The sequence below is a fragment of the Nycticebus coucang genome, chromosome 9 (assembly GCF_027406575.1).
Source record: "Nycticebus coucang isolate mNycCou1 chromosome 9, mNycCou1.pri, whole genome shotgun sequence".
Taxonomy (NCBI): Eukaryota; Metazoa; Chordata; class Mammalia; order Primates; family Lorisidae; genus Nycticebus; species Nycticebus coucang.
This window is the reverse complement of record NC_069788.1, coordinates 129,486,546-129,511,973: the sequence shown is the minus strand read 5'-3', so window position 1 is coordinate 129,511,973 and position 25,428 is coordinate 129,486,546. Positions and strand designations below refer to the sequence as shown.

The following is a 25,428-nucleotide window of genomic DNA, read 5'->3' as shown; positions in this document are numbered from 1 at the left end:
GAGAGGATCATATGATCTTTATTTTTGCCTCTGTTAATATGGTGGATAACGTTTATGGACTTGCGTATGTTAAACCAGCCTTGCATCCCTGGGATGAAACCTACTTGATCATGATGTATCACTTTTTTGATGATAAGTTGTAATCTATTGGCTAAGATTTTGTTGAGAATTTTTGCATCTATATTCATTAGTGAAATTGGTCTGAAATTCTCCCTAATTAGGTGGGCCTTTTCCTGGTTTTGGTATCAGGGTGATGTTTGCTTGGTAGAACGTGTTGGGGAAGATTCCTTCCTCCTCAATTTTTGGGAATAATTTCTACAGTACAGGAAAAATCTCTTCCTTGAAGGTTTGATAGAACTATGGTGTGAAGCCATCTGGACCAGGGCATTTTTTTGTTGGAAGCTTTTTTATTGTTTCTTTAATCTCGGTGCTTGAAATTGGTCTGTTCAGGAGCTCTATTTCTTCCTGGTTAAGTCTAGGGAGAGGTTGTGATTCCAAATATTGATCTATTTCCTTCACATTGTCGAATTTCTGGGCACAGAGTTTCTGGTGGTATTCAGAGATAATCTCTTATATCTCTGCAGCATCTGTTGTTATTTCCCCTTTATCATTTCTGATTGAGGTTACTAGAGATTTTACTTTTCTGTTTCTGGTTAGTCTGGCCAAAGGTTTATCTATTTTATTTATTTTTTCAAAAAACCAAAACCAACTCCTTGTTTCATTAATTTTCTGAATGATTCTTTTGTTTTCAATTTCATTGATCTCTGATTTGATTTTGGATATTTCTTTTCTTCTACTGGGTTTAGGCTTAGATTGTTCGTCTTTTTTCAATTTCATAAGATGGCTTGTGAGTTTGTTGATGTGCTCTCTTTCTGTTTTTCAAATGTAGGCATCTAAAGCGATAAATTTTCCGCTCAAAACCACTTTTGCAGTATCCCACAGGTTTTGGTCGCTTGTGCCTTCATTGTTGTTATGCTCAAGGAAGTTAATGATTTCCTGTCTTAATTTTTCCTACACCCAAGTGTCATTCAACAGAAGATTGTTTATTTTCCATGCCTTTGTGTGGGGTTGAATGTTTTTGTTAGAGGTGAGTTCCACCTTTAATGCCTTGTGATCTGAGAAGATACAAGGTAAATTTTCAATTCTTTTGATTCTATTGAGGTTTGTTTTGTGGCCTAGGGTATGATCAAGTTTTGTGGCCTACGGTATGATCAAGGGCGATGAGAAGAATGTTCTATATGCATCTATCAAGCACAGTTGTTCTAGGGTCTCATTTAAGTCCCTTATATCTTTAATTTCTGTTTGGAGGATCTGTCCAGCTCTATAAGAGGAGTATTAAAGTCCCCTGTTATTATGGTATTATCAGATATCATATTGCTCAGACTGAGTAAGGTCTGTTTCAAGAATCTGGGAGCATTTAAATCAGGTGCATAAATATTTAGAATTGAAACGTCTTCTTGTTGTATACTTCCCTTGACCAGTATAATGTGACCATCTTTGTCTTTTTTTACTTTAGTTGCTTTAAATACACATGTATCTGAAAATAAGATTGCAACCCTTCTTTTCGTCTGAATTCCATTTGCTTAAAAAATTGTCTTCCAACTCTAAAGTTGGAGTTTTAATTTGTCTTTTGAAGCCAGGTGTGTTTCCTCCAGAGAGCAAATGGATGGCTTGTGTTTTTTAATCCAGTCAGCCAATCTATGCCTCTTCAGTGGGGAATTCAAGCCATGACATTTATTGAGATAATTGATAAATGCGGTAGTGTTCTATTCATCTTATTTTGTGAGAGTCCATACTTAGTTTTATCTTTTGCATCAGTGTGGAAGTTAGGTTCTGTCCTTTAATTTCTGAGTTCTTATTTTGCTGCTGATCCATTGTGATGGTTAGTGTGTAGAACAGGTTGAAGTATTTCCTGTAGAGCTGGTCTTGTTGTGATGAATTTCCTCAATATTTGTATATCAGTAAATGATTTGATTTCTTCGTCTATTTTAAAGCTTAGCTTAGGAGGGTATAGAATTCTTGGCTGGAAATTGTTCTGTTTAAGTAGATTAAAGGTAGGTGACCATTGTCTTCTTGCTTGGAAAGTTTCATTAGAGAAGTCTGTAGTCACCCTGATGGATTTGCCCCTGTAGGTCACCTGGTGCTTACTCCTGGCAGCTTGAAGAATCTTTTCTTTTGTCTTGACTTTGAACAGGTTCATCACAATGTGTCTTGGAGAAGCTCAGTTAGAGTTGAGGCAACCTGGGGTCCAATATCCCTCTGAAAGGAGTGTGTCAGAATCTTTGGTGATATTTGGGAAATTTACGTTTATAATATTCTCTAGTATGGCTTCCATTCCTCTGGGGCATTCTTTTTCCCCTTCTGGGATTCCTGTAACTTGTATGTTTGAACGCTTCATAAAATCCCATAATTCTGTCAGTGAACCTTCTGCTTTTTCTTTCTTCTTTTCTGCCTCTTTAACTATCTGAGTTATCGCAAGAGCTTTGTCCTCTATCTCCGAAATTAGACCTTCTGCATGGTCTAATCTGTTGTTGATACTTTCTATTGCATCTTTAAGTTCCCTAATTGACTGCTTCAGTTCCTTCAGCTCTGCTATATCCTTTCTAGATTCTTCATATAATTCATCTCTCATTTGATTCTGTTTTTGTATTTCCTTTTGGTTATTTTCTACTTTATCAGCAGTTTCCTTCATTGTTTTCATCATGTGTATTCTAAATTCCCTTTCTGTCATTTCTAACATTTCTTTATAGGTGGAATCCTCTGCAATAGCTATCTCATGGTCCCTTGGGGGTGGGGGTGGGGGGTTGCTCTGGGCTGGTTCTTCATGTTGCCAGGAGTTTTCTGTTGATTCTTCCTCATGAGTGATTTCTTTTATCTGTTTCCTTGCCCTGGTTTTCCTTTCACTTCCTCTTGCTCTTTAAGTTGCCATGCCTCTGGACTAGGGTTTTGATGAGATCTTTTGGTACAGGACCAGAAGGATGAAAAAGTTGAAGAGCAAGAAGGGAAAAAAGAAAGAAAAGAAAAAAGAGAATGGTGAGGGGGGTGGGTAAAAGGGAATATTGACAAAAAGAAGAGAGGCACAGAAATGGGGTACTTTGACCCAACCTTAAAAACCCCCCTCTAACGTCTGGGGGTGCTGGGTTGGGTGGTTCTCTTGAGGTCAGTAGCTCTTTTCTAGCCTGTTTGGACACAGTACCCCACCTCCACCAAGTAGAGAGGAAAGACAAAAATGCTATAAATCAAACCAAAACTAGCAAACAGAAAACTTTATGGGATAAAATTGGGGGAAAAAACAAATAATAGGGGTAAAAACACTAGCAAAAATGAAGTTCTAATTATTGAAAAGGCAACAATGGGAAATTGTTCTTAATCTAGAAAAATGGAGACAAAAGAAGGAAAAAAAGAAAAATCTATATGGAAAAGGTTGAAATTAAAAAACAAAACAACAACAACTACAACAGAACAAAAAAGCAAAAAACAAAACCAAAAAGCAAAGCAGTATATATATCTTGCTGAATATTGTCTGGGCAACGGGTGATCTTCTAGGGTATGAGATGTTAATCACAATGGTGATTCAATTGAGGGCCTCTGCTGATTTCTCAAACTCAACAGCATGGAGAACCTAAACCTCTCCTCATCCCCCTTAAAAGGCACTTTAAACCGCTAAACTTGGCTAAGCAGAAGGTTTCCCAGGAATGGGCTTGTTGCTGGGATCACTGCTGAAGTGGCTATCCACTTACCCAGTGTGCCAAAACCTGTCTCACTCTGCCCCTGAGGGCTAAGGCTGTAAGGCTGCTCAGTCCCTACCTTTAGGCTGCTCAGTCACTAGATTATTAGCTCTCATCCGATCCTTGCTCTGCGACCCTGAGGGTGGAGCTCGCCAGAGCAGTTCTCTCACAATGGCTCTGTGGGGCCCACAGCCTAACACTATTAGCTCCATTTGGCTCAGCAGCTCAGTCTGGGGCCCTAGACAATGCCCAAAGTTCTCTGCACTCCTGCCCAAGCTCTCCCAACCACTTACCAGTTTTCCACTGCTTTTGTCCTCCTCTCCCTGTGTCCTCAAAGGGATGATTATAGGCAGAGCCCACCATCCAGAGATGCCTGGAGTCTTGTCTCCCCAGACTCACTGTGTCCAGTTGCAAGGAAGCTGTTACTTGGACGCCATCTTGCTCCTCCCTCTGGTATGAAATAGTTTTAAACATGTGGAAGTTAATTTATGAAATTAAAGACCAAGGTGAATTTTCATTTGTTAAAAATACTTAACAACTTTAATTATAACTTAACTTCAAAATATAATTCATTAAAAAAAACAAAAATGTTATTCTAATCTAGAATCTATTCTAGATTTTTATTCAGAGCATATGGAATTCTTTTATTTTTATTTTTTATTTTTTTTTGGAATTCTTTTATTTTTAATGAGGAAAAATCTGTTTTAACTTTAAATTTAGCATTTCAGAATCACTGGTATCATCTATGAAGAATGGCAATGTTGATGAACTGGTTTTTTGATTTACCTAAAAGAGTATATAGTTAAGGTAAGGCCTAATAAGATATAAAAGAGAAATAATTTGATTTGAGGTAATTAGCATTTTCAAAACTATTTCTAAGTTCCTTTGAAAATACTATTTTATTTGTAGCTTACAAAATTTCATGGATTTCCTATTAAATCATTTATATTAGTTTTAGGAAAAAAGCCATCACCAAAATCAAATTTTCATATGAAAAATGCATAAATTGAATCTAAGAAACATCTCTTGAGTAGTTTACAAAACAATTTATTCACAACTGAAAAATGATAGAATGATATAATTTAAATTTTTGTATATAAAAACTCCTTGAAACAGAACATTACTAATGAAATAGCTCTGTACATCTTGCTAACTGAGTTCTACAAGGCAACTGAGGATTTTTCCCATCTTGAGAGAAGGCAGGTAAGATGTTGACGAGCTGGAGCTAAAGAGGAGAAAACTGAGGTGAGAAGGCCAAGCGGGAGAAGCCCCAGCCACAGCGAGAATCCTGTTCTGTTCAGAGGAATAGGCAGATATTTCAGATCTGTCAGGTATTCCAGAAAGCCAACTTATGAAAGGAAACGTATGGTGGCCAAATCCAAGATTGAAAAGAAGATTGAGTCCTTGAGACTGTTACACAATCAGTGGGTGGGGACTGATGGTGGTAGCCAGGTGGTTAAACTTCACAAAATGTCCAGTTATTATCCCAACAAAGATGTCCCCAGAGCTGTTCACAGCAGCAACCCCCCTCAGTGCACACCCAAGAAAACTGCCATCTAGAGACTGTCACCCGCCCCGGGACTGTTCTCATCACCCACCCCGAACCATTCTCCTCATTCTCCTGGAGACTATTCTCAACACCCTCCCTGGATGTTCTCTTCATCCTCCTTGGGACTATTCTCCTCACCCTCCCGGGGACCCTTCTCGTCACCCTCCCCAACCGCTCTCCTCACCCTCCCCGGGACCATTCTCCTCACCCTCCCTGGACGTTCTCCTCATGCTCCCCGGGACCATTCTCATCACCCTTCCAGGACATTCTCTTCATCCTCCCCAGGACCATTCTGGTCACCTTCCACGGGACTGTTCTCCTCATCCTCCCCGGGACCATTCTTGTCACCCTCCCTGGATGTTCTCCTCATCTTCCCCGGGACCATTCTCGTCACCCTTCCAGGACATTCTCTTCACCCTCCCCAGGACCATTCTGGTCACCTTCCACGGGACTGTTCTCCTCATCCTCCCCGGGACCATTCTTGTCACCCTCCCTGGACGTTCTCCTCATCTTCCCCGGGACCATTCTCACCCTTCCAGGACATTCTCTTCATCCTCCCCAGGACCATTCTGGTCACCTTCCACGGGACTGTTCTCATCCTCCCCGGGACCATTCTCGTCACCCTTCCAGGACATTCTCTTCATCCTCCCCAGGACCATTCTGGTCACCTTCCACGGGACTGTTCTCCTCATCCTCCCCGGGACCATTCTTGTCACCCTCCCTGGATGTTCTCCTCATCTTCCCCGGGACCATTCTCGTCACCCTTCCAGGACATTCTCTTCATCCTCCCCAGGACCATTCTGGTCACCTTCCATGGGACTATTCTCCTCATCCTCCCCGGGACCATTCTCATCACCCTCCCTGGACATTCTCCTCATCCTCCCCGGGACCATTCTCGTCACCCTCACTGGACGTTCTCCTCATCCTCCCCGGGACCATTCTCATCACCCTCCCTGGGACAGTTTTCCTCACCCTCCCCGTGAAGTTCACTCTCACAAATTATTAGTGTTCTAAATTTATTAAAATGAGTCTAATTAAGTGACTGATGGACTTTTCTTAAAAAAAATTTCCATAATGGAAGAAAGTATAGAAAGATGAACAAGAAAAGTAGTTAAGCACTTGGAGGTGTTTTAGAAGTTTTACAGAAGAAACCTCAAAAAAAAAAAACCTAGCCAGTTTCTAGCCAGTAAAGTGTTGGTTAGATTCTTTGAATAAACATAGTGACTTGGCCATAAGTGCCTGCTTCTACTCATCTAGAACTGTAAATAATTTTTTTATATAATATGCAATTGACACTAAGAGGCTAGAGGATGACTAAGATCTAGTGTATTATAACATCAAACACTTTTCATAATGTTCCAGGTCAGACAATTCAATTTGCAAATTCATCTTAGAAAAAGTGCTACATACCTCATTGCTGAATATCACTATGGTGACGAGATGAGCAAGGGGACTACTTTGAAGGTGATTGAAGTGATATTCAGCAATCAGATGCACAGTACTTTTTTCTAGGATGAGTTCCGGAACTAACTGTCAGATGTTCTATGATGACAGCTCTGATGGCTGCTCCAGAAAAAGAGTTCCAAAATTTCTCCGAAGGGTGGACTAGGAACTGGCCTTGGTGCATAGCTTCCCAAGAAGGTGACTGTAATGGAATTCAGCAATGAGGCATATAGCACTTTTTCTAGGATGAGTTTAGGAACTTAATTGTCTGACCTCGTGTGTAGCTTATGAATAGCGAAATGGCATATTACTTAGATATAAAGATTATTTTAAAACTAGTCAAGAGTACCTGCAAACACACATACATAGTACATGCTAAATATTCTAGGCATAAATATGTTCACAACCCTATTTAATTTTGTCCCAATAGTCAGAAAAATGTGGGACAGTCCAAGGACATTGGCTCCCACCTGTAATCTTAGCACTCTGGGAGATGGAGGCATGTGGATTGCTTGAGTTTAGGAGTTTAGCCTCACCCTGAGCAAAAATGAGACCCTGTCTTTACTAAAGATAGAAAAAATTAATTAGCCAATATGGTGGCACACACCTGATAGTCCCAGCTACTTGGGAGGCTGAGGCAGGAGGATCACTTGAACCCAGGAGTTAGAAGTTGCAGTGAGCTATGAGGATACTACCACACTCTACGTGGGGCAACAGAGTGAGACTCATTTCCAAAAAGAAAAGAAAAAGAAAAAAAGATTCCAGGACTACGAAAATAGAAGTCAAAGTTCTTATTGAATGATTATAGTTTATTTTGAGAACTTATGCAAGGATGAATGGGCCAGAGGGAGAATGGTGGGGAATAAGAAAGAGCACACAGGAACAAAGATGAGATTGGGAGGACTGGGATAGTTTCGGCTATCACCAGTGCTCAGATGCTCAAACAGCTTTATTTTATAGAGGCAGTACAGAATTGTTTCTCAAGGAAGATATGTTTTCAACTTAATCATGATAAGAGAAACAGGCACAAATTCCCAAGTGAACATAATCTATTACCACAGTGTGACCTCTAAAACATGTCCAAGCTACATACCGACAAGATTAGCTGGAAAATGTATGTGAGCAATACTTTGACGTGCAGCTGTAAAGTTAAAAGCTAAAATCTTAAGGAAAACATGTTTTTCTTCTGTAATTAAAGATTGAAGCTTCAAGGAAAATAATATTATTTCTCTGAGAAGGAGGATAAGTAGAGGGGGAGTCATCCCCTGGACATCTCCCAAGTCGCGCCAGGGTCCTGCCACCTCACAGCCCATTCTGCACAAGTTTATCTTCATAGATAGAAGTCAGACGATCAGTTTGACGTCTCTATTCAGTTCATTATTGGCGGTTCCTCATCTATAAATTCACAACTTCTAGCTTTCCAGGTTGTTTGTGGGATTTCCCTTAATTGAAAACAAGTCATATAATCATGTATATGACTGCATGTAAAGCAAATCTATCAAGACAATTGCTGGGAGCAAAGAAACAATGATTTTACTGTGGATACTATGTTTTATCTATACACTGGATAATGAATGAATAAATAGCTTACAGTCTTTACATATGTAAGTAGCGTATTAGTAACAATTAATTGCTAATTTGCTTGTAATTGAAAAACAATGAATTTGGAGTTGAAAAAAAATCTGATTAGGTGTGATATGTTTTCTTTTCCTTTTTAAGTCACAGGTGCTTTATCTATAAATGGAGACAGTTCATATCATGCCTGCTTCAGGATTGTTTTTAGGATAAGTCATTTAAAATGTTTGCTAGTGGTTTATAAATTTAAAGCACTAGTTGTCTGTTTTGTTGCTATCAGTTGTTAAGTGTATTATAAGTAATTTGTAACTATAACCTAAAATTTCAGTTTGCGAATTATTTACTTAAATAATTTAGAGAAGATCTAAAATCACTCTTACAAAAACATTACTAATATTCAATGACATTTTCATTTCTTTTACTGAGTAGGAAAGGGATGGAGTTACAGCTATCACCTTATGAATTGCATGTAACCAATAGCTTAAACAATGTAGGTATTACCAGGTGAGTGGTCTATCACATCAGTGTCATCTGCTCTCCTGGCCACAAAAAAAAAAAAAAAAAAAAAAAAATCAGAATGACTGTGCCAAATCATGTTAATAATCATTTCTCTCATTGCTTTTATTTGAAATTGTTTATTGTATATTTATATTAAAAAGTCCTTGAAGATTAGGTCTATGTCTATATTCTATATGACATGTAGCAATGCCTAAATACATTTTTATTATTTTTCTTAATGTCACTATCAAATTATGTATTAACAATTATTTTAATTTCAAGAAAAATTCAGACACCATTAAAATTTAATTAAAAATTTATATAATTAAATGGCTCCAAATTTAACAATGTATATACATAAAAATTTTATAAAAACGTCAAATATATTAGAAATCCATAGGAAAAATGGCCAAAATAAAATATGCTAAGATACTACGGTAGGTGTTTTATGCAGCATAAGGTATGGTTTTTCTGCTTTGTATTTTTTTATTCTTGAATATTTTTATCCAGTAAAAACCTATTACATTTATTATTCCCCTAGTTTATTATTTAAAAAGACACTTTCTGTTTTAAAAGCATTATGCCTTCAACATTTAATTCAAACATAATCATAAAAGAAAAAAGTAGGTGATACTGATTTAGTGATAAACTATGAAGAGCAGATGGTCTTAACCCTGTAATGAAAGCAGCTGTCCAAACTGAAGGGCAACACCGACATCTTCTGGACATCTTAAGAACTGCAGTGTTGATTTTTAAACTAAGGATCTTATTCCACCTAAGTGTAAAACTGTTTAAAAACCACACGTTAAGAAGAGCGAAATCAATCTGTAATTAGTTTTGAAATTTTAAATATCACATGATTAAATTACAAACATACAGCATTTAAGAAAGAAAAAATACAAAACTGTTGCATACACATTGGAATTATATAGTTTCCAAAATACCTTTAAAACTATTCTAGATAGATTATAAAGTATACTTATTTTAACTTACTTCCATGTAAGGAATACATAAAGTAGTTAGAAAACATATGCAATGTTAAACTAGCACTTTAAAAATTTAAATAGAACATTTCGGGAATCATAGAGCCCATTTATATCAAAATATGATTGGCAGTTTAGTAATCAATTTAAAAGACTGTATTTAACAAATAAGCCAATTTAAAATCGTATGTCATTGATATTTGATATATCCTAGGACTATACGATATAATGGTTTAGAAAAATTTTTAGTGAAATTCAATTAAAGTCAAAATTTTCAATGTATCTTTGAACATGTTCTTGTCAGCCTGAACCTGCCTATAAAATTATATCACAGTAGGCACAATTAATGATTTGTATATGAAATAGGACTCATTTTTCTTGGAGCACAAATGACTGGTTGTACCCACAGTCAAACACATTTAGGAAGTACTATTGCCTACAATTTGCATCTCTAAACAATTTTGAGGTCAGAGCTGGTTTGAGGGTTTTTTTTTTTTTTCAAAGTATAGTCCTAGAAATGAATCTGCAGTCCAGCCAGCAAAACTCACCTTGCTTTCGTCAGTTGTGTTTTGTAAGAAATGTGTGCTTTAGTTTTATGTAATCCCAAATGTAATCCTAAACAAATGGTTATTCCACAAATGAAAGTATACTTCCTAAAGTTATCTTTTCTTAATCTTTCACATGACAGACCATAATGATACCACATAATACCACAACTAAGCATTTGATTCTCTGGACTTTGTTTCATGTCATTTTTATCTTTTCAAATTGTATGATGTCATAGTCCATGATTTTTATAATATAGAAATTCAAACAAATAATTAAGATAACCATAAAGAAAGTTTTAAGAGAGGTGATATTAAATCAAGTTCGTGAAAGGTGATATATTATCTTCATATGGAACCAATGTGCTTCAGTAACGTAAGTAACATGATTATCTTTCTTTTTTCTTTTACTGACCAGTATCTGCTCATTTTGGACAACTATTAAACAGAAAAATGTTTCCTGGTGTATGTTCATTTCTCTTTAGGTGGTTACATTCGATTTGATCTTGGAAGGTTGCTCCCAGGAATTCTGTAAGAAATAAGATAATTATGAGTCAAATAATGATGACTTGATTTCTTAACGAATAAAGCTAATTTAAGGTAATTCTACAGTAAATAATTTTTGTATTTTATATATGTGCAATTTCAAAAATACTATTAAAAAGAGAGAAAATGATCCTATTTTTGCCTCTTTAAAAATTGGGTTATCCTGAGGACTTGGGGAACATAACTAATTACAGAAAAGAGAAATCAGTGCAGCAAGAGAAAGGCCTAAGCTCGATCTGTGCTCAGTAGGTCATTTTCAACAGATGAGGGGGAGCATGGGTACCAAGAAGCTTGGAGACAGGTGATTGATGATGCAGGTAGACAGGTGTTGAGCAGCAGAGCGGTTCCTTAATGAGAGTTAGCAGTCTCGTAGGCTATACTTTGAAAAAAAAAACCCTCAAACCAGCTCTGACCTCAAAATTGTTTAGAGATGCAAATTGTAGGCAATAGTACTTCCTAAATGTGTTTGACTGTAGGTACAACCAGTCATTTGTGCTCCAAGAAAAATGAGTCCTATTTCATATACAAATCATTAATTGTGCCTACTGTGATATAATTTTATAGGCAGGTTCAGGGTGACAAGAACATGTTCAAAAATACATTGAAAATTGAACACTCTTTGACATCGTAATAGTCATTTCTAAGCTTTTTGGAATTCTGACGTAAAAATACTGGACTTTGGGATAGGTTTGGTGAATGTGAGAAAACACGCACTATGCTACTGGACAGCTTTTCTCAGATCCCAGAGTGAATACATTTATATAGTAGAGTACAACAATGTTTCTTATACTTGTACATGATGAGAAAACATGTGGACAGCATATTTTTAATGAAAATGATATGAAAACACAGAATAGCTTTACCGTGCCTCATCTTGGTTGCTGTGGTAGATGTGTGCAGGTGGAGATACAATATTCTGATGTGATAAAAGAGATGGAGAGATGTTTATCCCTTTGAGTTGCCGAAAAGCTATTTCTGCATGGATGCTCCGAGGATTATTTGCCAGAATTCCAGCATTCTTGTTTTTTTTGTCTGAAATTAGAAATTCAGACAGTTAAAATTATGAAACAATGAGAAATATTGAGTAACGTAAATAGTAAGTAATAAAGTTTAGTTGTCCTTCTGCAGAATGTCTGCTATGTATGTTTCATAACATTAACTAAAATAAAAAAAAAACAGAATTGGCATATATTGCTAATACTTAATGTGATTTAAATTTCTTTGAGCTAGTAGAACTTATTTGATCCTTTTTAGGTAATTTAAAAATATATAAGTATCCAGGTCTGCATTTATGTGTAATAAAGTGACCATACATTTCAAAATAAAAATTGGAGCAGCACAGTCCAAAAATAGGACAAAAAAATTACAGGACTTTTCCAGAAAATCCTAAGAAATAGTTGCATAACATATCTTGAAAAAGGTTACAGGCATACCTTGGGGATATTGCTGGTAGGGTTCCAGACCACTGCAATAAAGTGAATATCGCAATAAAGTGAGTTACACAATTTTTTTGGTTTCCCAGGGCATATAAAAGTTATGTTTACACTGTATTATAGTCTATTAACTATATACTAGGATCATATGTTTAAAAAGTACATATCTTAATTGAAAAATACTTTATTGCTAAAATATGCTAACAATCATCTGGGCCTTCAGCAAGTCATCATCTTTTTGCTGGTGGATGGTCTTGCCTCAGTGTTGTTTGGTGTGTACTGCTCAGGGTGGTGGTTGCTGAAGGTTTGGGTGGCGATGGCAATTTTTCAAAATAAGACAATAATGAATTTTGCTGTGTTGTTTGACTCTTCCTTTCATGAAAGATATCTCTGTAGTACACGATGTTGTTTGACAGCATTTTACTGACAGAACTGCTTTCAAAATTGTAGTCAATCTTCTCAAGTTCTGTTGCTCCCTTATCAACTACGTGAATGTAATAATCTTAATCTTAATTCCAACAATGTTAATAGTCTCCTCACCAGGAGTAGATTCCATTTCTTTTCTCATTCATATGAAGCACTCCTCATTTGTTCAAGGTTGATCATGAGATTGCAGCAATTTGGCCACATCTTCAGGTTCCACTTCTCATTCTAGTTCTTTGGCTTTTTCTACCACATCTTTAGTTACTTCTACTGAGTCTTGAACATCTCAAAGTCATCAGTGAGGACTGGAATCAACTCTTCCAAACTCCTGTTAATGTTGATATTTTTGCTTCTTCACTGAATCATGCATGTTTTTAAGGGCATCTACAACGGTGAATCCTTTCCAGAAGGTTTTCAATTTAATTTTCCCAGATTCATCAGAGGAGTCACTTCCCATGGCAGCTGTAGATAGAGTTACAGTATGTATTTCTTAAACCTTAAGACTTGAAAGTCAAATAACTCCTTGATCCATGTATGGCAGAATAGTGGTTGTGTTCACAGGCATGAAAACAACATTCCTCTCCTTTACATCTCCATGGGAGATCTTGGGTAACTAGACTCATTGTTAATGAGCAGTCATCTTTTGAAAGTGATTTTTTTCTCAGCAGTAGGTCTTAATAGTGGGCTTAAAATATTCAGTAAATCAGGCTGTAAAAAGATGTGCTGCCATGTAGGCTTTATACTTCTATTTATAGAGCACAGAGAGAGTAGATTTAGCATAATTGTTAAGGACCCCGGGATTTTCAGAACAGTAAATGAGCACTGGCTTCAGCTTAAAGTCACCAGTTGCATAGCCTCTAAAAGGAGAGTCTGTCAGCCCAGCTTTTGAAGCTTTGAGCCAGGCATTGACTTCTCTCTAGCTGTGAAAGTCCTGGATGGCATTTTCTTCCAATTTTACCAACATCGAAAACCTATTTTTTAATGTAGTCACCTTTGTCGATTATCTTAGCTACATCTTCTGAATAACTTGCTGCAGCTTCTCCTTTGGCACTTGGTATTCACCTTGCACTTTTATTTTACAGAGATGGCTTCTTTCCTTAAATCTCATGAACCAACTTCTACTCACTACAGACTTTTCTTCTGCAGCTGCCTCACCTTCTCTTAGCCTTTGTAGAACTGAATAGAGTTAGAATTAGACTTGTGGCTGGTTTGGTCTTCTATCTAGACCAATTTCTCAGTATCGGCAATAAAATTTCGCTTTCTTAATCATTTGTGTGTTCATTGGAAAAACATTTCTAATTTCCTTCAAGAAGTTTTCCTTTGCATTCACAACTTAGCTGATTTCTTTGGCTAGCTTTTGACTTGTTTGGCTTTCAATATGCTTTCCTCACTGAACTTAATCACTTCTAGCTTTTGATCTAAAGTGAGAGATAAGTGACTCTTTCTTCCACTTGAACACTTAGAGGCCATTGTTGGGTTATTATCTGGCCTAATTTCAAGGTTGTTGAGTCTCAGGGAATAGGGAGGCCTGAAGAGAGGAAGAGAGCTCGTGGGGAACTGGGGAATTGCTGGTGGTTGGAGCAATCAGAATACACACATTTACCAGTTAAGTTTGTTGTTTTATATGGGTGCAGTTTGCGGTGCCCCCAAATGTTTACAACAGTAATCTGAAAGATCACTGATCACAGGTCACCATCAAAGATAATATATTAATGAAAAAGTTTGAAATAGTGAGAGAATTACCACAATTTGACACAGAAATTCAAAGTGAGCACATGCTGTTTCAAAAATGGTGCGGACAGGACTTGCTTGACACAAAGTTACCACAAACCTTCAGTTTGTGAAAACCACACTATCTGTGAAGTGCAATAAAGTGAAGGGCACCGAAACGAGGTCTGTCTATACCTGAGAAAATGAATGCAGGAGATAAATCCAGGATTAAACTAATGTAAAAAAAAAAAAAAGATACGACATTTCTGAAGCTGACTAATTTAGTACATCCAATTTGCTGATAGTTTATCTCCTGGACAAAAGGATAACAGTCCTCATCATGATTAAAATCTTGAAGTCCTAAAGATGCGGAAGCATGAAAAATAAGTTAGGCACAATATAATATTTTAGAGTAAATTATGCTGGGTTTCTTTCAACTGGGTTTCCTTTAAAAACTTAAAACACATTGAGCAAGCTAGTATGTTCTTTGTAGACTCTTAGATCAGTTTATAATTGTTGTGATGTTCAGTGTTACTGTCTGACAGTAGTCTGAGGACAAAGTGGAAACTAAAAGGATGGAAGAGGTAAGCCCTTAGACAAGGAGTAGCTACCCCCAATTTTGCCAACATGATAGCCAGAGGAGATCCGGAATTAGGGAACAAGCTTATTCTAACCCTGAATTAAAATTTATATAATAGAATAAACCATCGCATGCTTATTCTTTTAATAAGCTCCCTCCTCTAAAACTCTACCTCTTGAAACTCTTCTCTGTTAGCTTCATGAATATTTACTTGTGGTTTCAAGAGAAAAGAGTGATCTCTTTGTAAAATATCCTCCATATCCCAGATTTTGTTATATTTTTCACCTCTGATTTCTACTTTTTGTAGGATGCACTAATGAAGTGGTTTTAGTAGTTGTTTATTATGGCATACATGAAAGGAAATAAAAGCTTTGGAAAGAAATAAGTCAGGAAATAATTGTTTAAGTATCACAAAGTTTACATTTTGATTGTGAAAATATTTGGTTATATTAGTAGTTGAGTAGAACAAAAAGTACTACAGTCTCTGAAATCAGAATGACCATAGGAAATGTGAACAAATAGGCAACTTTAGGAAAAGTTAAAATCATGAAGTATTAGAAACTAAGTGAGATTTTTGTTTTACACAAAGTGTTTCTTTTATATTCTCTCTGAAATTCTGTGTCAAAATACCTTCAACTTCGGTAGTTAAAGTGAAGTCAGATCCCAAGTAATGGCTAAATCCACCAGGTAGAATTACGTTTGTTATCTTTATGGGAGGAGCTTTCACTGGGCCAAGTGATCCACCATCTATAGGACAGCTGGTAACAGGAATAACCTATATAACAAAATAAAATTAAATTAAATTAAGAACAAATCATCTCCAAAACTCAGATCAATAGGTTTAGTCCTTATCATAAGCCTCACTTGATAGTCAACTTAAATTTTTTCAAGTCAGGAGTTACATGCTTGCCTAAACTCAGAATCGGGACTAAGTAAAGCCTGTAAAATCAGCAGAGCCTTCTGAGCACTTAACCTCTCTTAGAAACTTGTTCTGGTTTTATGACCGTGTGGTAATCACTAACTAGAATCTAGTACTGGATAACACCTCCCCCTTTCCAAAGAGTCTTCAGAGACTCAGCGCCTGTAGCACAGTGGTTACTGTGCCAGCCACATGCACTGAGGCTGGCAGGTTCGAGCCCAGCCTGGGCCAGCTTAACAACAATGACAACTGCAACAAAAAAAATAGCCAGGCATTGTGGCAGGCACCTGTAGTCCCTACAAGTAGTCCCTACTTGGGAGGCTGAGGCAAGAGAATTACTTAAGCCCAAGAGTTTGAGGTTGCTGTGAGCTGTGATGCCACGGCACTCTATCAAGGGTGACATAGTGAGACTGTATCTCAAGAAAAAAAAAGAGTCTTCACAAAGTAAGTGAAGAACCTTTGTAATATTTCTCCTTTTTATGAATAGGAATTAATGGAAAGTAAAAGGTATTCCTCCCATATCTTTGTATTCCTCACATTACCTCATGGGTGCCTTGCAGTTAACTTGTTTTTCAAAACAAACAAGCAAATAAAATGGGGACTAAGAAAAGCACCTTACAATAATTTTAATGAATGTAATAAAACTCTTTAAACAGTGTTTATATTACAAACCTATTAAGGAGTAAGAGGCTTTTAAAAGAATTTCAGGAATCAGCAAATGGAGGAGAAAAAGCATGTTAGGGAAAGGATTCTTAGTTTCCCTAGAAATTATGCCTGCTCTCCTGTCATTAAGACTGACCCTGTTTATACTTTTAAAAATATGAATTCTGAGGCAGCGCCTGTGGCTCAGTAAGTAGGGCGCCAGCCCCATATGCCGAGGGTGGCGGGTTCAAACCCAGCCCCTGCCAAACTGCAACAAAAAAAATAGCCGGGCGTTGTGGCGGGTGCCTGTAGTCCCAGCTGCTTGGGAGGCTGAGGCAAGAGAATTGTGTAAGCCCAAGAATTAGAGGTTGCTGTGAGCTGTGACGCCACAGCACTCTACCCGAGGGCGGTACAGGGAGACTCTGTCTCTACAAAAAAAAAAAAATATATATATATATATATATATGAATTCTGAAAATATGATTACCTTATTTTTGTGAAATTATTAATTTACATTATACTTCAGTGTTACCAAGGATACAGCTTTGTAAATGAATGTTAAGGTAACAGTCTTTTTACTAAACCTAACCACTTTCAAATCTCCTAATTCCTTTGTGGGAGGGAGTTTCTTCCCATAAGTAATTTAGAATGCTGTCACATTTTCTTCTGAAACCAAACCACCAAAATGTTTTTGTTTAAAAGACAACTTCAGGTTTTATTTATTTTTTTCCTTATCTGCTATCAAAGAAAGAATAACAGCTACTAAAATAAAGAAAAACACATTAGACCAATCAACTTGAAAAGTTTTTTATATTGTGTCTCTTGAATAGCTAGTTAAAACAAGTAGTGGCTTAATTTTGTTCTTGTTATAAAAATCGTAGTTGTGTTGAATCTTGAGATAAAATATATTTTTCTAATATAAAGACTTATTTCAAATACCCTCTCTATTTTACTAAACATGTATAGATGAATCCAAAATATAATTTTTAAATAAAATGTTTACATACAGAAAACCTAAATGGAAAGGTGGTTAAATTCCTAGACATAGCATCGATTCAAAATGATGCCATGGTAATGTGAAAATCTGAGTTCACTGTATGAGAAAAAGAAAAGAATAGCCAACAAGCAAACCCTTTAGTGAAATATCTATCACTGACTGATGCTTGAGTTTATGCTGAATTAAATCAATTTTTAAAGACTTTTATATGGAAATTAGGATCTTTAAAGTTGTTCTAAATGATTACATATTTCGAATTTAGCCAACATAACCTTAAAATAGAAGTTATGAATTTCTGTGTGAAAATTTTGTAGGTATCTCACTGGAGCCCTGATAGATGTGGTACGGTAGGAAGAACAATGCCTCCCCCCCGCCCCTTTCCTAATCCTCAAGACCTGTGAACACCCTATCTTACCTAGCAAAGGACCTTGCAGGCTGAGAAAGTCAAGATTTTGAGATGAGGAGATTATTGTGGATTGTCTAGGAGAGGAAGGCAGAAGGTCAGAGTAAGAGACAGAGAAGCGATAATGGGAACAGAGGTCTAAGTGATGCCATTTCTGGAAAAGGGCCACAGACAAGGGATGCAGATGGCCTCTTGAAATTGGTAATAGCAAAGAATGAATTCTCTCTAGAGCTCCCAGAATGGACAGATCCCGGCCAATATTTTTGATGTTAGACATTTAAGATCCATTTTTAGATCTTGGACCAATAGATAATAAATTGTGTTATTTTACACCATTATATTGGTGGTAATTTTTTTCAGTAGCAATAAACTAATACATGTGGCATATTTTTTTCAAAGGGAGGCTTGCTCCAGGAATACTGAATAGAGAAAAGGAAAGAAGCTTAGATCACTGAACTAAATTTTGTTTGATCATTTGCTCTCTTTGAAAGACTGTGATAAGAATTTGAGTAGATGATATTAGTTGGTGGTCTTTTTTAGTTATAGCATATAGATCAGTGGCTAAGTTTGTTTTTTTGGTTTTTTTTTGCAAAACATAGGTTTTGGAAAAACTTTTATAGATATAATTTACAAATGAATCAATTTCCTTTGCTTAAACTAATCTTTTTGGACACCATACAGCTTTAAGGCTAATGAGTGTCTATAGCTTTGACCTATAATAGAAGACCCTTGCTTAATCAAAATATGTCACCATCAGGCTGGGTGTGGTGGCTCACACCTGTAATTCTAGCACTCTGGGAAGCTGAGGCAGGTGTATTGCTTGAGCTCAGAAGTTCAAGACCAGCCTGAGCAAAAGCAAGTCCTCATTTCTAAAAAATAGCTGGGCATTGTGGCAGATGTCTGTCTTCCCAGCTACTCAGGAGGCTGAAGCAAGAGGATCACTTGAGCCCAAAAGTTTGAGGTTGCTGTGAGCTATGATGCCTTGGCACTCTACCAAGAGTGACAAAGTAAAACTCTGTCTCCAAAAAAAAAGTCACCATTACTAAAAAAAAGTTAGGGTTAATCAAAAAGTTAGTGAATCATTAAGAATTATAATTTATATTCATCATAAAACAATTTAAAATATATAATGAACGCATATACAGTACATGCATTCATCAATCTTTTGATGAATGCCCAAGGCCTCTTCTGTAAGGAATGGTCACTTGATTGCTATTTTATCTGACTGTTCTTGGAGAATTTGCATACCCTTAAGGTTTTGCTTACAATTTCCAGTTTAGGTTTCTTTAAAGTAGCAAGAATTTAAAGATATAAGGAGAAAATCCAAAGATGAGCATTGGTCTAGATTTTAAAAACTTATTTTCCTACATATTTTCTCTGAATTTTTATCATTTTCTTCATATTTTACATTTTTCTCCTACATCCTGTTTGACATTATATTTGTATGTGTGTTGGCATGAATGTGGATGAGCCAGGTCTTTATCTAGAGTTTCCAAATTATCCCATTTTGGTTTTCTTAGAAACATAGAAATAATAATTTTAAATTTGCACTTACATTTCATCTGTTTATTTAAAATAATAAAAATTAGCATAACAGCTAATTCTTGATAAGTAAGTAAATCTGTTGCTAAAAGGAGAAATAGACTAGAGAGGAGCCAAATAGTATCAGAAGTTCAGCATTTTGGGAATCCGTTTGTCTTACAGAGACAGTGAGTTAAGTGAAAGCCCGCTAGGAGGACGCTTCCAGTAGTGTTAAACATTACTTTTAGAGTAACCGTTGTTCATTAATTCTAATGCCCTTAGTCTCTGGCTTTCATTTACACTGGAGATTCACTTGCATTCTCTGCCCTAGTCTGTGTCTTCATAATGTCTGTCTTGTATTGTTATAAAAGCCTCTTTACTGGCTTCTCTGCCTCCTCCAGTCTCTTCCTCAAATCTTGTAAAGACACAGAGTTAGTAATATTACTTCTCTGCTCAAAACCCATAGATTTTCTGTGTTAAATTTAGTTTTTAGAGGATGGTCATGAAGAAACTGGTGGTCAGTGACATAATTTTCCAATGATATTGGAAATACCATTGTGGTTTCTTTTCTCTCTAACCTCTTTCCACTGTGATGAGATACACTTTAGGGCTCATGGGTAAAAGCTCCAATCATCCTGCCAATATATAAGACTAGAGGTGCACGTCTCCTTTTTTAGGTGAACTATGCAGTCCAGTGAGTTGAGGGTAGAATTCCTTCTATTCCTAAATGGAAGCAGTTTTATTGTTATTTTTTATTTATGAAAGAGTTATTTCTGTTATGTATTATTATTTATGTCAGAGTTTCTTACCTTTAAGCATTGTCTGATACATTTAATATGTAAATATTAAATAATTTGGCTTATGTCAAAGTACATTATTAAGAAAAGAATCTACCCTGGGTCATGTGTACATATGTGCGCTCTATTTGCCAGACCAAGCTGCCTTTGATAGTAATCACTAAATAGATACTAAGATCATCTATAAAAACACCATAGGTTTAAACATTTACGTCAAAATACATGATATAACGTAATGTTCATTTACTAATAATTTATAATATCTCAAGGTAAAGTATAAGTAATATGGTTATTACCGAATTTTTCTTTGCTTGTAGTTCAGAAAAGTGAAATTCAGCTTTTGCCCTGTCATCTGAATTCACAGGAATTCCATCTAATATCTGTAAGTTAGGCAGTCGAAATATGAGCACATGGCGATGTAGCATTTTTCTACAAATCTGTATAAAGTTAAAAATAATTTATTAAAAATATTTATTTCAAAGATTAATCTTTGTATAGAAGGAAATTCAGCATAGGTAGTAAAGATGACAGATAAAAGATTACTAAGGTATCAGATGCTGTAGGTATGAGCCCCTCTTTTGAAGAATTGCTCACCTTTCTGTCATACCAAATAAAGAACTTTTTTCTTTTTTTTTTTTTAACTAAGGCTACCATTTATAGGTTTAGTCTGCTTTTAGAGTAAGAGTAGTATCATTAATTACAGGCAGTTCCAACTAAGGAATAGGATTATACTATGAAAGTTCACTTACGCATAATTAGCTTGAAACTTACATGATATTTTTCTACAAGTATTACCCAATTTAATTCAATACACATTTACTGAACTTTATGATCCATCTCTTTCTAGTATCAACCTACTCTAAAAATTTGTGCGTGTACATAAGAGGGTATGTGAAGAGTGAGCAAAGTACACTTGAGGCTGTTAACTTTAGAAGCGTCTACTTGCAAGGATGGCTCTTGCTATTGTTTGGTATTTGTTGAGTGTTCCTGCCATTCCTCAACTGTTAAGGCTATTTCACTATGCCTAGAAAATTAATATAAACAATATGATTTGTACTCCATCTTATTTCCTTCTGAGGCTTTAGAATTTTGGTACACGATAGGGAGAGGGTGCCTATGTGATCAGCCTCCAACAAAATCCTTGAATGCTGAGATTCTGTGACCTCTTGTGGAAGAGAAAGAGCATAAAGGGAGACTGCCCCTGGGTTCTTTCAGATTCTGCCTGTTTTCCCCACCTCTTATTATCCAATTGTATATCCTTACTATGTCATGGTAATAAATCTTAGCCGTAAGTACAACTATATACTGAGTCCATGAGTCCTAGCAAATTTCTGAACATGTAGATTTTCAACAAAGAAAATATGCAACATTGTTTATAATAGTAAACAAAAAGGAAAAATAAACTATCAAAATGGGATGAATAAAGTATCTTTTTAAAAAAGAATGTAGTAGCGGGTAGTGCCTATGGCTCAAGGAGTAGGGCGCTGGCTCCATATACTGAGAGGTGGCAGGTTCAAGCCCAGCCCTGGCCAAAACTGCAAAAAACAAACAAACAAACAAACAAAAAGAATGTAGTAGCTTTATATATACTAATGGGGAAATATCTCTAACACACATAACAGGGTAAGAAACCTGACCACATTCTAGGCCACAAAGCAAGTTTTACCAACACCAAATACATAAATAGACTGCTTCCTCTGACTAACATGTAGTAACAGAGAAATGACAAAGAGATAAGTAAAAACACCCCATATATTTGAAATTAATATGTAAATACACACATAACCCTCAATAATTCATGAGTTAAATAAAAAAGAAATTTTTTGCCAGATGTGGTGGCTCATGCCTATAATCCTAGCACTCTGGGAGACTAAGGTGGGTGGATTGCTCAATCAGGAGTTCAAGACCAGCCTGAGCAAGAGGGAGACCCTGTCCCTAAAAATAGCCAGGCATTGTGGTTGGGCACCTGAAGTCCCAGCTATTCGGGAGGCTGAGCCAAGAGGATCTCTTGAACCCAAAAGTTTGAGGTTGCTGTGAGCCATGATGCCATAAAAATGAAGTTGTATGATACTCTACCAAGGATGACAAAGTGAGACTCCGTCTCAAAAAAAAAAAGTGATTTTTTGGAAAGTAGAAGATTTTAAGAAATAAAAAGCAGTAAAAACACTACATATCAAAAGTTTTAGGATGCTACTAAAGCAGTACAATATAACCTAAAATTGACTGACTGATTCAGAAGAAATATTGAAGATTAATGAGCTAGGTATCCTACTGAAGAATTTTTTTAAAAAAGTGAATTTAAAAGGCAAAAGATTTATACAATCTGAAGCAAAGCCAGAGTATATGTGTAGAACACAAATGTCCTAATGCTATAATTGGGTAAATGAGGTGAAAGCTATGTTGATGTAGCACTCCAATTTGTACAAAGAATCAACACATTGAAAATGGCATAAATGTATTTATGATATATGTACAAAAGACTTAATAAAAAAATAAAAAGTGAATTTCAAGAAAATAAAAGAAAGTAAAAAGAGTAGAAATCAATGAAGTAGAAAACAAATAGGGGTGGCGCCTGTGGCTCAGTTAGTAGGGCGCTGGCCCCATATACCGAGGGTGGCGGGTTCAAACCCGGCCCTGGCTGAACTGCAACCAAAAAATAGCTGGGCGTTGTGGCAGGCACCTGTAGTCCCAGCTACTCGGGAGGCTGAGCCAAGAGAATCGCTTAAAGCCCAGGAGTTAGAGGTTGCTGTGAGCTGGTGTGACGCCATGGCACTCTACCAAGGGCCATAAAGTGAAACTCTGTCTCTACAAAAACAAAAACAAAAAACAAATAAATAATATACTTAATAAAAATCAAAATATGATTCTTTAAAGAAACTATTATGATAAACTTTTAGCAGGATTTATCAAGAATAAAGGAGAAAAAAGCAAAAATCAACAAATTGAGGTGTAAAAAGGTAACAAAACACAGACATAGTAGACATTTGAAAAATTGATGAAAGCACTATGACAGTAATACAGTTAAAAATTTAGGTAAAAAGAACAATTTTCCAAAAAAAAAAAAAAACAACTTCTTAAAATTGACTTTTGAAGGAATATAAAAGATGACTAGAAAGATGGAAAGTAACATATGTTGGTGAAGATACAGAGGAAAAAAGAGAACTCATACACTGTTGGGGTAAATTAGTATAATTAGTATTTCTACAGAAAATAATATGGAGATTTTGTAAAGAACTAAAACTAGAACTATGATTTGATCTAGAAATCTCATTACTGTGTAGCTATACAAAGGAAAAAAGTCAGTTTGTCAAAAAGATACCTGTATTTACATGTCTATCACAGCATTATTCAGAATAGCAAAGATACAGAAATAACTTATCAATGGAAGAATGGAGAGACTGTGTTATGCATACATACATAATGAAATACTATTCAGCCATAAAAATGAAGTTGTATCATTTGCAGCAACACAAATGGAACTCGGAGGCCATTATATTAAAGTGAAATAAGCAAAGCACAGGAAGACGAATCTCACAAGTTCTCATGTATAGGTGCTAAAAATGTGTACAAACCCATTGCAAACATAATATTTAATAGTGACAACTTAGAAGCATTCTTTTGAAGTCAATAACTTATCAGTGTTTCTATTCAACACTGTAGTAGAAGTTCTAGTCAGCACAGTAAGACAAAAGTAAACTAAAAATGTGAGGATTTGAAAGAAATAATAGTCATTTTTAACAGATATATAACAGCCCTTAGAGAAAAAAAAATTACAAACCATTAGAATTGAAAAGAGCATTCAGCAAGGTTCCTTGACAAAAGGCATAGACAAAAATCATAATTTCTATACTCTAGCAACAACTAGAAAAATTTTTAAAGATACTATTTAAAATAGCTATTAAAATAACATAATAAATCTAACCAAAGATGATTAAAACTTTTATAGACAGAAATTATACATCTTTTTGAAAAACATGAAGTGTATGTGTTTTTGTGAATGGAAGGCTAAGTCCCATGAATATTGGGGAGACTGCTTATTGCTCTAGCCCTCTGAGTGGGAGGAGCTCTCTGATGTCTCTGGCACTTGTGGGCTCTCTGTCTTGACACTACCTCTGCACTAGGGGAAGCAGAGTAGTAATTAGTAAAGGAGGGAGTGATTTACCATATTTTGTCGTGTATAATGTGCTCCAGTGTATAATGTCCCATGTTTTTGGCCCCAACTTTCAGGAAAAAATCTTTCATTTTAATTCTAATTTTCATTTTTTTATATTTAGATTCTTATTTTTTGTATCAAAAAGAATTTTAGCATCTGTTTTTTAACATATTATGGTACAAAATATTTTATATAACAAATAATTACTAAACAGAAGAACGGATACGTGGTACAAGAAATCCTCACAGGCTGCTGGGAGTCTGGGGGCAAGTTCTGTTCATGCCCTCATGCTCAAACCTTCTCTCTTCATAAAGTTATAGCACCATGTAGGTGTCCTTGAGAAAGCATCAATTTTTTTTTTATTGTGTAATCCTTTTACCCTCTTCCTGTTACCATCTTGGTCCAGGGATCAAGAAGAGATCCCAGAGTTGATGCTGCTCCAGAATCCAGGTCTTTGCCTCCTGCCCCACCTCTAGCTACGCTAGTGTTTCCCTCATGTTGCCTGGCTCTGTCCTGGCACCTGCAGAAGCTTTCTTTCCTGTTGCCTCCACAAGCTGATGATTCTCTGTGGAGCTCTGTTGCCATGCTCTTTTAGCATATTTAATAACTGTTACCTTAAAGTTTTCAGTATACAAAAACTATTCCAACATTTTCCAAGGGATTTTCCAATAATTTTTGTAAAAATACCAACTGGAGGGCGGCACATATGGCTCAAAGGAGTAGGGCAATGGCCCCATATGCCGGAGGTGGTGGGTTCAAACCTAGCCCCGGCCAAAAGCTGAAAAAAAAAAAACCAACTAGATTGCTAGCTCCTGCCTAAAAGGTATAGAGAGAAATGCATAATTCTTCGTTGGCTGGAAATGCTTTTATTGCAAGTTCATCATAAATTCAACAAACTGATTACAATACTCCAGGGAATAATTTTGCATATGGATATCATTATTGCTTTCTAGAGTTACACTTTTAATGCATAAGCATAAATA

At 36.2% G+C, this 25,428-nt stretch overlaps 1 protein-coding gene across 12 annotated transcripts in view; it reads right to left on the bottom strand.

Annotated features, from left to right (window-relative positions):
- Nucleotides 1-8,191: 8,191 nt before the first annotated feature.
- The window catches only part of LRRC9 (leucine rich repeat containing 9), a 164,322-nt gene continuing 147,085 nt past the window's right edge, over nucleotides 8,192-25,428 (bottom strand). For 3 of the 12 annotated variants that reach the window (XM_053603162.1, XM_053603166.1, XM_053603168.1), the window contains 4 exons: nucleotides 20,589-20,729; nucleotides 15,644-15,788; nucleotides 11,731-11,899; nucleotides 8,192-10,850 (listed from right to left, as the gene is read on the bottom strand). In XM_053603162.1, coding sequence (XP_053459137.1) covers nucleotides 10,811-10,850; nucleotides 11,731-11,899; nucleotides 15,644-15,788; nucleotides 20,589-20,729 — 495 coding nt within the window. In that variant the 3' untranslated portion in view covers nucleotides 8,192-10,810. Of the gene's footprint in view, nucleotides 10,851-11,730; nucleotides 11,900-12,911; nucleotides 13,186-15,643; nucleotides 15,789-20,588; nucleotides 20,730-25,428 lie in introns of those variants that run through there. The other 9 variants (XM_053603171.1, XM_053603174.1, XM_053603163.1 and 6 more) reach the window with 8 other exon arrangements.